Source organism: Apteryx rowi, unplaced genomic scaffold, assembly GCF_003343035.1.
Source record: "Apteryx rowi isolate R43461 unplaced genomic scaffold, aptRow1 scaffold_14, whole genome shotgun sequence".
NCBI lineage: Eukaryota > Metazoa > Chordata > Aves > Apterygiformes > Apterygidae > Apteryx > Apteryx rowi.
Window position 1 is genome coordinate 1,567,554 of NW_020447641.1, and position 13,332 is coordinate 1,580,885.

At 35.7% G+C, this 13,332-nt stretch overlaps 1 protein-coding gene across 8 annotated transcripts in view; it reads right to left on the reverse strand.

Moving 5' to 3' along the window:
- Nucleotides 1–3,374: 3,374 nt before the first annotated feature.
- The window catches only part of TMEM56 (transmembrane protein 56), a 45,075-nt gene continuing 35,117 nt past the window's right edge, over nt 3,375–13,332 (reverse strand). For all 8 annotated transcript variants that reach the window (XM_026057698.1, XM_026057696.1, XM_026057695.1 and 5 more), the window contains one exon: nt 3,375–10,021. In XM_026057698.1, the coding sequence (XP_025913483.1) occupies nt 9,706–10,021 (316 nt within the window). In that variant the 3' untranslated portion in view covers nt 3,375–9,705. The remainder of the gene's footprint in view (nt 10,022–13,332) is intronic.

Consider the following 13,332-nt stretch of genomic DNA (forward strand, 5'->3'; position numbering starts at 1 on the left):
GCCGCCCCAGGAGCCTCGTTCGCGGCGGGGGCGCGGGGCCGCCTGGGCGGGCGGGAGGCGGCAGCCCCGGAAGGGGCTGCGGGGAAACCCGACACCCGGGGCGGGCCCTGCTCCCCGAGGGACGCCGAAACCGCGTCTGGTGCCGGTCGGGAGCCGAGCTGCCCGGTAGGAGGCGGCAGCCGCCTGCGCCGCAGCCTCCGGCCTTGCCGCCGCTCCGGGAAGAAGCGGGAGCAGCACCCGGCTGCGCCTACACGGGAAAGAGGCTTTTCCGTGACCACCCCCGCGCCGCTAACGAAGCCCAAGGCTGCTAGCTTCTCTTTTACTGGTTACACTCCTCTCTTAAGAGTACAAAAGTTTCAAAATTTGTCAACGGTAAGTCAATTTTATATACTGAGACTCGAACTTAATCCCTTCCAGCTGTGTAGCATATGAGCTACATTTGATCTTGTCGTCTTAAGTCATGCTTTGCCTTTGCTTGTGAAGACACTATTACAACGACAAATAATTTTGAAACGTTACGTATGGAAGAAATACTGAATACAGCAGCAGCCTGACTCAGTAGTGTAAAGCAGTATTCTTTTTGGTATTAACCTCATGGAGGTACTAAGGCTCCTCAAGCTGGTTTTCAAAAATCAGCTAGTCAAGAGTGATCACAGGTCTTGGAGATTTACTGAAGAACCTTGTCTCAGTTCCATGATAGAAGATGCTGTTTAAATAAATCCAGTCTAGAAACAGTCATGCTTATTCACATTTATCAACAGTGGGCAATTAAATGGTTGAGCTCATGGGCTAAGTATAATATATATTAAATATATAAAGTATTATTAATACCATTGCAATTTCATGATTCAGAAAATGGGCCTTGTTTTGTATTAGAGCACGGAAGGCTATTTTCATCCTATCCCTAAGATCTCGATATGCAGTAACAGACATGAGTGCAAACCCTACAGGACTTTCAATACTCATCCCACAAAGCAGAGTCAATAGGCTGTCAAATGCAAAAAGGGGGGGGGGGGACAAGACAAACTTTTATATATTGAAATTAGAGCTGATCAAAACCCATATTTTTTTGTTGGAGCCTTCTATTTCATTGGAGCAATGGAAAAAAGTAAGAAGGAATTACAGCTCTAAGTGGTGCAGTTAATACATTAACTTGGGATGTGGAAAATCCAAATTCAAATCTGGAAGAGAGGTCTCTTGCATCCCATGTAGATGTTTTTGTGTAAAATAAGACATGAACAATCCTCTCCCATTTCTTTTGAAATTTTTCAGAAAGATTCAGAATAAAGACAAGTATTCTTTTATACATTCTTCTCAAAATTAAAAGTAAAGCTTTTAAGAACATGTTCACATACCATCCTTTCAGAATAGGTATCTTTTCTATTAAATAGGATAGTGCCATGATTCAGTGTGAACATAAAAATACAAATATAAAGCAAAATCAAATATCAGCCCTTTAATTTCTGCCCTTGTACAGTCTTTATTCTGTAAGAGGAAATGGCTTCCTACCTGTCTTTCTGCATACAGGAATTATGAGCACAGCTTATTGAGAACTTAGAGTTAGAAAGTGACATTATATCAGTAATTTAGTTTCTGTATGCCTAGAAAACACGATGATTACCTCTATCCCTGTCCAAGTTTTAGGGCATAATTTGGCTTTACCCAAATCTCTAAGACTGCATGCACAGTAAGAGCTGTGTAAGCAGCACTGAACAACATACAAACAGTTTGGTCTCCACTTACTGCATTTTACAAAGCAGTTTAGTAATAACAGCTTCTTGTGGATCAAATGACATGTCCACTTTCAAATATTTTGTGTCAGTGGCAGAAAGGTTCTAAGGTAAAACACATTTTTATCTTTCTGACGTTCTCAGACAGGGAATTGGTTCTGCAGCTTTTGGTCAAAGTACATTACTTACGTTGCTGACATCAGTATGCCATCTCCCCAGTTTCCACCATCAGGATCAGGGGCAGCAATTGCACAACATAACTACTACCTATTAGTCATCATATAGATAATAGCTTTCACCCTTCATAACATACGCAAACAACAAATACTTCCCCCCCCCCCCAATGTAAAGCACTTCAGAGACCACCAAGGTCACAATTCAAATGAAGCACACGAGCTTAAGTACCATCTTAAGTACATTACACTGTGAGCTCCAATTCTGAAAAGTGGAGCAAGACCAGAATATACTCACAATAATAGCCCATCATCTAAAAAACCTGCAGATATCTGCTGTGAAGAACAAAATTGAAAAAGAAAAGCCAACAAAAGACCCTAATGCAGAGTTATCACACCAATACAAATGCAGAGAAAAGAAAATTTTCAGCAAGAACAGAAGAGATGATGAAAAAAAAGTCGTGAGACAAAGTGAATGGCAACTTTGCGCCAAAACATGACAGGGAGGAAGTGGATATACAGAGTACTTTTTATATCCTACATCTTAGAGAGAGGCGTTTCTCACGCTTTGCAAGATTTGTTGAATGTCAGGTTAAGAATGGCTTGCTGAAAGGAATCCTTTGTTTCCAACTGTGTTTAGTCCTTCCTTTCTACCATTCAGTATTAAAAGCTGTCCAGTGCCAATATTAAAGCCTCCCACCAAGCCCTCATTGTCCTTTCTCAAGCACTTGGAAATCTGACCCATATAGCATCCGACCCCAAATGACATTTCCAGGCATTCCCAGTCTGAGTCATTTCCAAACAGACTGACTATTTAACAAGTAGTTTTCTATACTTAACATTGTAAAATTAATACCCCAAGAATATCATATACAAATGAAACTAAATTCTCCTTAAAACCTGAGAGGAAAAAAAGTGAAATCACTGGAGAGCTTTGTATTTTCTTCTAGTAATTTAGTAGTACAAAATAAAACTCAAAGACACATGAACATTTCCTGGATTTGGAAGCCAGCCTACTACACAGTTCATTGGTTCCAGGCATATGCTCTCTGCATATACAGAATCTAGGAATTGCTGTATTAAGGAACTGCCTATCTTGGTATTCAGTAAAGGACTCTGCAACATATCATACACACAATACACCAATGACAGTAGTTCTTTATCCCTAGGCCCTGCAAACAAAGGTTCAAGCTTAGGTCTGGAACATGTGGTATTACAATAAAGTGCGATATCATTATACTATCCGGTATAAATTGAATTTTTTCCTCAACACCCAACCTAAATTGTAGTTTAAGTCACATTTGTGGCCCAAGCAGTGTCCTAGGCAGGATTTCAGCCTTTAAAAGTCCTGCCACTTGAAAAGGTCTGGCTCAGTCCTCATACTCCCTCCCCACCTTTTTAAAATAAAAAAGATTCAGCACACAGGTTCAAGATACCATAAGAGCCAAGTGTCTGTGAACTCAGCCCAAAGTAAATTTTTCTTTCATGATGCATTTATTATAAGTACATAAGCTATTACCATATTAAGGAAGAAAATTTCACAAAATAAGAAACTGTGTTCTTTTCTTTTATTAGGAAGTACCAATACCTTGCATACAACATGCAGTTTATTGCTTATTGACATTATTGCATATATCAAAAAAAGAAAAAAAAAATCAGGCAATATAACTTTATGCAAGCTGCTAAACTGTTCAAACAAAATATAGAAATGCTCTACAATATCAATGAAATGCAAACAAATCATTTAGAAAATTATAATAAGAAGTAAATTGATACCCATAATATTTAATCATTCACCTTACTACAACTGATTACTTTTATAACCAATCTGCAGAATTATTATATTGTATTTTTTTAATTCTTGTGCAATGATAAGGATTGCTATGACACTCAGGCCACATTACTATCTGAATTTAGTAATGTGACACTGATATTTTGTGACAGTATTAGAGTTTTAACTTTACTGCAAACTGGATTGTCATGATTTACCAGAAGTCAGTGTAGCAGAACTTACATTTTTCATCCTCACTCTGCACATAAGCTAGTTTTACAACATTTATCAAGTTTGGTTTTAGACAGAAGATTATATAAACATTTTTAGAACTTCATGAACCATTACTTTTATCTAAATTGTAAATCATTTTTTCCAACTTTGTAATTTGGTCTTCTATCAGGTTAAATGTTCTACATGTTAAGTTATTCTACATATATACATATATGTAGATATTAAAGGAAACAGTGTTATATGCGTACTAGAAACAAATCCAGGATATTTGGATGTGTGCATACTAAGCAGGCAAATTATATGCCAGAGCTCATGATTAGCCCTTTTCCTCCTTTCCCCCTATTATATGATGGATTTGTCTTGTGAAACTGGGATAGGGTTACAATAAAAACAATATATCCTGCATTGCATTAAAAATGTTATGTTCTATATTAGAGCTTAGTATTAATATTTAAATGTTGCTTTCAAACCTAGCAAAAATTTAAAAATACCAATATTTAAAATCTTAGAAGACAATTTACATGCAACATCTTCCTCGTGGGTACAAATTATCATATACATAAATATTTATAAGCTCATAAAAGCATGTCCAGTCCACAAGACAATTTTTGACATCCCACACATAGATTATTTTAAAAATAAAGATCCACTACAGAATATTTTGTTTTTATATTTTAAATTTCAATGACCAGGAAGTTATAAATAGCACACAATCATTATATGGTTGATCCCAAGACATGCTGAACTCTTCATAATTTCACTCTTAAAGACATTTCCTTTACACTGCAACTAGATTAAAAATTATTGTACATAATTATGATCAGATGTCTTCTGAGTGCAAGACACCACACAATGAAAATTATCTCAGAAGATCTTTTGACAAAAATTTCTTATACCAAAAAATCCAGTTTGTTCTTCATAGCTACCTTCCATTCTTTACTCAGCTATAAAGTGCTTGGTTATTATAAATAGAGCAAGAATGTCAGAGTAAGGAGGTAGCTAGTAGAGATTTGCAATGGATAAGAAACTTTATCATGTGTTACCACCTAAAAGTATGAATTGCTACTTAATCCCAGAGCTCTGAACAGCCCAAGCAGCACATCACTCATCTTCTCTCCCATAAAAAGACCTTGCAAGTTGCTTTCAGAAAATCCTAAGACCTTCACCTGTCCCACAAAGAGATTTTACCTGGGGTTGGATGAATGTTAAAGTTTGTAAATACTGATCACTATTTTGATTTGACTGGTGTCAGGATCTGAGCAATGAAGTGCTGTTCTCTTCCCAGCTGTCAGATACATTCCATAGAGACACACACTCCACCAGGAACAAATCCTTCCTTGTGAAGTCCCTTGTAGCCAGTTGTGGAGCAGGCTTTTAAAAATATGAAAAGGGGTATCCATACATCTCAGAAAATCTTTCACACTTTTCACTTTTCATCTGAAAATTCTAGCTCCTTTTTCCCCAGGAGTGAACACTGCAACAGATCCTAAGTTGGAGCAATTTTCAAGCAGCCCATTATTTTCCTCTGAATGGCTCAGCAGAAGCATCACAAAACAACTTTACAAACTTCTCTGTTAATGATCTTTCATGGAAAGCTTGTATTTACATGTACTGATACACACACAAGTCCGTGACAAGAAGTCCTCTTCATACAGCAGTTAACAACTAATAACCCATTTTATGCAGCTCGGAAATTTTAAAAAGAAGCAAATTTCATTTGCCAGTGGGCACAGAGATATAGAAATACCTAATACTTTCTGCTACTTATTATTCTACTGTTGTCCCAACTACAACAGTAGGAAGAAATCTGGATTCCTATACTGTGTGTTCAGGTCTCCTCCACCTCTCCTCTTTAAACCTGCTTGTACACATTTGCTCACTTGTGTAAGTTTTTTCTCTTAGGTTAACATGAATTCTGCATTATGAACAATCCTCTCCCCTCATTTTTAATATAAAGATAGAAGTAATTCTCTTTAAGACACTGTAATTACTTTAATTTTTAATAAACTTGAATACAAAATTTGGAATTGTTAAGAATATATAAAGTCAGCTTGTCTCATTTTCCTGCTCCTGGAATATTTTTCAAAAATCAATAGTTTTTTTTTAAGCAATCAAGCTAAGAAAGTACCGAGCTCACTCAAAATAAAATGCATTTATAGAGGTAGAATAGACTTCAGATATGGAATTCTTACCACTTAAGCATCTCTATAGCATAAAGGTTCTCAACTTCATTGAAATCCATTTTAACACTCATCTAGCCAATAAGTACTTTTAAGTATATTCCCTCTCTCAAAATACTGCATCCACAAATGAATTATAAAAGCAAAACCTGACCTACCATTCCCTGTAGTAGTTCTGAAACTGATATTTATTCATTTTTTCATTAAAAAGTAAAGCCATACAAAAAGAGAACTTACATTCCTACATATAGCCTTACTGGTACAAATAGACTCTGCCATGATCGCCGTGCTAATTTTATGTCACCTGGTATTGAAGAATATAAAAGAAAAGAAAAACAAGATATTTAAGCATTTTTACAAGATCAACTCCTTCCATTCGATATGTCCATGACAAAGGAACCTGGTGACACACCAAGATTCTGCTTTACACTTGACAATGCAATTGGTAAAAATGGAGGTTTAAAGCCACTATTAAAAAATAATAATAAAGATTCTAAAGATAGCGCTTATCACAGTAACCACTAATCATGCTTTTAGTCTTTTGCACAAAAAAAGCAGAGAAACAGGCTTGCAATATGAAATTTATAAATATTTCAACACAGTTTTTAAATGAATAAAGTGCAATTGAAAAATGGGTGCCAATGCTATCTAATTTGCTATATTATAAGCTTTTAAAGGCAGGCAGAAAGTGCCCTATACTAATGTACTCATTACATCACAAATTTGCAGACTGTTTATTACAGTCCTTGGCCAATACAGCAGTATTAATTTTTTTCATCAACAAGTTGTCTTCTGACATATAGCAGATACATCAGGATGCAACTGTAATAATTAAAATATCAAATTAGAAAATGAAAACTTAATGTATTGCAAAGTATTGTGATAATTACACTAATTTTGTACAGCAATCAAAAATATTGCAAGTTCTAAAATATTTATTCCACTTTCCATTCTGGATTGTTGCCCAATTTGCACTATGTAGTTCTTTTTCCAACCTAATTTTAACATAGTTTTATTGTAACTTGACTTCTTTCTTTCCTGTCATACACAAATCTATCTAGAACTGAAGGAAACAGATTATTTTAATGTTCTACACTGAAAACAAACAAACAAAAACTTAAGCTACTGAAGTTTAGATTTGAATAGTATTAAAGATTAATGCTGAAGGGAGGAATTTCAAGAGCGTTCATAAGTTGTCATCTTAAGATTTGCTTCAAATTATCAATTTCTCATCCTACTTCCTGAATAAAAGGCAGACTTCTTCTTGCAAGTGTATTCTCCAAAATGTCTGAATTTACTAACTTTGAAATTGATTTGAGACAGCAATATGCTACTACAAAATAATGCCCTGAGCTAGTGACTAAAACAGCACAAGATATATTTCATTTACACCTTTAAATCATAAAGTAACGCAAACATAGTGCCTTTGTATGTAGACTAGATTTTGCGTTAGGTACACCGAAATCACTACCTTAAGGTAGTGCAAGGTTCTGCAAGTTAATATAAAAGAGAGCCCCTTTCTTTCAGCAAAGCAGGCCACAGAATCAATTCAGCAAGAGTATGGATTTTTTTTTTTTTAGCACCAAGATAAGGTACGGCATTCATTCAAAAAAAACAAAAACAAAACACAAAACAAAAAAATTGCTAAGTTTCCCAAGGCATAAACAGATCTTTTGTCTGTGCACTTGAAGTATTAATAAGCACAGAATAAAAAGAATTGAAGTATTAACAATTCTTGACTTCTCCTCTAAGAAGGCAGGCTTGGGAAACTGCACTGGAAATAAATGACCGCCAGTTAAACAGTGAAAGTCAAAATGAGTATTATGCTAACCCTAAAAATACTCTATGAAATTATTTTGAACAGGGGAACTAAACTGGTCATAGTTACCTCGGTTATGAGGCACTGCAGCCTACAGAGTCTCTTTGCATCTGTCTTACAGACACCCGGGGAACTCTGCTTCCCTCGCCCAAAAGCGTAGTGCCTGGGCACTGACACCTTGGTCTGTAAGGATAAGAGCTATTTTCACACAGCTTTGTTAAAGAGGACAGGACAAGAGGAAAACAAAATATCCTACACATCGAGCAAATATTTACTCTCTTTGTTTAAAAATAAATTGTTTAAACAGTCTGCTACAAAAATTAGTATAAACACTTAAACAGTAAGTGAAAAATGCATACTTTAACACACATTAACAGAAGATATAACATAAAAAGTAATGTCAAAGGGGAAAAAAAGAGCAAAACAAAACAGAAGCTGATCAGTCCCAAATCAGATATGGTTTAAAACAAGGAATACAAAACCAAACAGGCATACAAATACAGCTCTCAAAATCATAAAAAACCCGACAGAACTTACTCAAATAGCATTATAATTTAGATTCTAGACCATTCCTTGATGTTAAGATTTCTCTCTGACATCCTCCAAATCTTTAAGTTTGCAGTACCTTTTGACAAATATGTGATTCTGAAAATTTTTTTCTATATGATATGAACTGTCTTCTACAGAATTACTTGATAGCTTTAAAGAATTTTGACAGTTTTTTCAACATGTACAAAGTTCAACTCCTTCCTCAATTCAAGAATGTTTTTAATCAACACCTCAGATTTCCAATCTGATTAAAAAGGAAAATGGGGCAAACAGACCTCAGTATTTCATAGCAAATGGGTCATTTCTGTGACAAAAGAAAAACGTATTAAGTTACACAGCACATATACAGAAGAATTTTATCTCTTTACAATTAAACTTAACATCCCAAATGTCCCATGGTAAAAAAAAAACAGAGGGGAGTTACAATACTTCTCAAAGGCAGTAGCAGCAAAGGAAAAATTACTCTAGTCAGAATTATGCTGTTTCCACATATCATTTACCATGCTAACTTCTGAAAAAAATTCCATGGGAGATTTAGTAGATGTACTATTGTATGTAAGCTAACATAGTAGAAGTTAATACTTCCCATCAAAATTGGAGAATTTTAACAGTTTTTTAAAGATATTTTGTGGTCTTCTAATACAGCATTTTAGATGAAATTATTTCATAAATCCCACCGAATGGTGCGCATGCATATAAACAGAACAAAAAGCAGTAAAATACTTCACAGAATCAAAGCTAAATTCTTTTTATTGAAAAAAATTAAAAAGTTGTCAAAATGAAATCTTGATTGTTAACACTAAATATTCCTACAAGAAAACATAGGAACATGCCAGGAAAATTGCACCATATCAGGAGGGGGTTTTTTTGTTGTTTAAAGAGAGAGAGTCAATATTCATTGGATTTATAAAACACATTAATCTGAGAAACCTGAGTGAAACACTTAAGAACACACTGGCAGACAACAACCAAGTAACCAGTCAGTTCCTTTCTAATTTCAGTAGTTTGTTAAGTGCTTGGAGCACACACCTAGAATTCATTTGTGTGAGCTTATGCTGCTGTTCCTCATTCGGTAAGATCGTAAAGCGTGACCCTGGGCGTGCAGGCAGTGCGGCTAGGGAAGGAATAAGATCAGTACAGAGGTAATACCTTGTTTCCTTAAGAGGAGCATTCCATAGCAAAAGTGTGCACTGTTTCAGTGAACCCAAACTATTTTCATAGTAAAAGTTTCATTTTATGCATGTGATTTCTAGTCAGATTTCCCATTTTTATGAGTTTTGGCTTCCTCCTGTCCAATAAGACAAATAACTTTGTAGCATCCTTTTGTAATTTTGACCATCCACATCACGTTCATAACATCCAAAACAACGCTTGAGATAATCCAGGCGCTCTGGGCTGCAAATCCTAACCTCTCGAAAGCCTCTGTTCCAAATGCAGAAATTACACGGCTGTAATACATAGGCATGACTGCAATTCTCACGACGAAGAACACAACTGTCATAAGCACACCATTGATGATGTTGGCCTTTGAAGATTTGGGATATCCCAATACTTCAAAAAACCACCTGCAAAAGAGAAGTGTTCACAGACACCAAGCAGACTTAAAGCCATTCCATTAAAAAGAGATTTTATTTTATGGGGGGTTACAATTTATTTGTTTTTATTAATTACTTCTAACCTTCTCTTTTCTAAGTTACTGCCCTTTGTCTTGGCTTCACTGGTAAACCCTTCTGCTCAGTTAAAAACAAACAAACAAACAAAGTAAGCACTGTGTGATATCCAGTACGATGTGGGAATAACATGTAGAAAATCCTGATTTGAACTGTAAATCAGTACACAACAAGTATGCATTTCAGTCACTATGACATGTGTTATGCTATAATTCAAAATTTATATTATTTCTTATGATAATTTGCACCAATGAACAACTGATAAAAATCTATTTTTTCCCCTGAAAGCAATTCTGAGCTAGGAGCTCTGTACCTCTCTACTAGCATATTGTATTTGGATGTGGTATTCTAGACAGAGCTAATGTCTGGCTCCCCATATTTGGGATTTTCTGACTGGTTCTGTTAGCCCTAAGCCAGAACTTCAGAATCAGACATTATAAATTGCACCTGATCGTGCCACAACTAGGTATGTTATGCAATGAAAAAGATAAATGAAACAATCCCCTCCTCCCACTACCACTTCTGGTTCGTAAGTGTAGGGTTTTTTTTTTTTGGGGGGGGGGGGTTGTTTTTTTCCCCCTTAATTTTCTTGTATATTAATTCCTTAGCAGAGAGGCATAACTATTATCTATTGTTTAGCACACAGAACAGGGGAGTTGAATTCCTAAAAAAAAAAAAAAAAAAAAAGGAACAAAACTCCTTTAACTCCTTATCATTCACACTGAGAATAAATGCTAGAAAAACCTGTGCAACAGTGGCAGGTTAAAGAAAGGACGAGTGGAAAATGACTTAAATCACTGTATTCATCAACCAGAAAGAAGTGGAATAACCTAAGTATTTCTCAAGAAGATATAGGGGTAAAAAAAAAAAAAAATTTTCCCTCCAAGATAGCAGTTCTAAGACTGCCAAAAAAAGTTAATTTTCATTTAATTACCTACAGATTATGGCCTAGGTAATTACAGATATACTAAAAAAATTTGCCAGACATTCAGCTCCAATAGAAACACTCCAGGAATTGGTTAGAGTGCAACTGAGATGATTAAGAGCCAGGTTCTCCAGCAGTTAGTCTAGATGCAGGATACACAGCAACAGTTACTGGGCTGATGAAGAGAGGGACCTGATATATTTGGCAAGACCAACAATGAGAGCCTCTATTTTACTTGATATATATTGTGCAGATTCCACAAGTAATATAAAAAGTTTTTAATGTATACTGTGATCTGCCTACAAAGGTAACAGTAGGAAAATGGGTAACTAAACATCTGCTTAGTGATTTCCCTCTCCCACCAAATTCCAACAAATAAAAGCCAGTAAATCACACTGAACATTAACTTTTTACCCATCACTGTCCATAATTCATTATATAAATGTTGACATTAAAATAGAAGGGAGTCGATGCTTGACATGGAGACATTGTCCAATTAGATACCCCTAACAACAGAGACAGGAAATACAAAGAAAATGCTTCAGTTCTGAGATTAGAATATCATTTTAATAATAGCTCTTTTTTTGATGATATTAAGAATGCAAACAAGAGATATAATGTAAATCATTATCAACAATTTACATTACTGTCTTAAGCATCTGGTTTTCTTCAAATTTAATGAAAAAATATTCATGCACTAATGAGATGACATCTCTTAGTGCAAGGGACTTTATCTCCTACAGATATTTCTGTTTTTCTGAGAAAGCAGTAAATGGGGATATTCAGGGACACATGGTCACAGTATAGGCATTTTAAAAAAAACGTAATATATATTTCGTTTAATAACCAGAAGTATCATTATACTTCCTAACAACACAATCTGAAAGGTAAGCATCAGTATAAGTATCACTTAAACCCAGGATGAAATCCTTTCTTGATTAAATTCTGTCAGAGAACAGCCTTTCGCTGGGACATGAATTTCCACATAAAAATCTAGAATATGATGCCATCTTTAAAATATAATACCACCTACACAGTATCATACTACCTTTTCATTTTCTCACTCTCTTCTTCCTTGTGTTCCTAAAACAAGTTTAAAAGAAGCATCTCTTTACTCCCTTCTCCGTTTCTCTGTGCACATGGGACACAGAGATTAGACTAAAGATACCTACCCAACTGTGTTTAGGCAAATGACAGTAGCCTCTGTAGAACTCCATTATCCTTTTCTGCCCTCCTGTAAGTTGAATTTGCCAAGTAAATGTTCAGAAGGAATCTTAGCACAATCTTTTCCTAGAGCTCCATCTCCTAAAACATTTCAGAGCTTACAACCAGTGTTGTAACGGGCAATACTCAGACACCCTTTTTGCAGGAGGACTATAGCTCCTCTTTTCTCTTCCCCTTACCCACCTTATCCTGCCTTTCTCTACTAGATACCTGGAAAAGAAGATAGATGCCATGCATGTAAAATCACTGAAGTAGAAATACACACTAAGAAGCATGGGTGAGGAATAGGCATCCGCTGCACTGAAAGATCTGGTCCTATACCACCAAGAATGGAGAAGGAAGGAGGATTCCAACACCACCTTATACCAAAGCCCCTCTCATAAGGCAAAGTCTTCCCGGGGCAGGTCCTTGTCCCCAGTTGGGTCACAGTGGCTAAGGAGCAAGGAGAGAGAGGCCACTCTACCTACAGCACCTGGAAACTCTACTGAGTGCTTGTCCCTGCCTGTGACACATGGCATTACCACAATCCTTTTCTGACATCCACAGCAGAGATTCCTGTGGTGGCACTATAAGGCATGGCAGGGTTCACCTGTCACTGAACTCTACACAGAACCTTCTGCCACTTTCTTTTCTTATCAAAGGTGTGAAGTTTATCCATTTCAGCTGTATTTAGATGCTTTACTAATTTTCTATTTTAAGTTTTCAAATTTATTTATAGAACTATTTTTGAAAATAAAGATACATGTATATATTTACACTAATCTATATATTTATATACATATATTAATACGGATATATTATACAGTATTATAAAATAAACTTCACATTATCTAGGGCAATGCAATTCCATCCTAGGATTCTGATACCAGTGCTGTCTTGCCTTTTTTTTTGCTGGTCCATGATGTTAAAAACAAAATCCCTGTTGAAACTTACAACTTCTATTATAATAATTAAACACACACACATATGCTAATAACTAATACTATATTTATGAATTTTTTTGTTCAGTACTTTCATGAAAACTTATTATTTTATATGAAGGATAATCTAAAGAGGA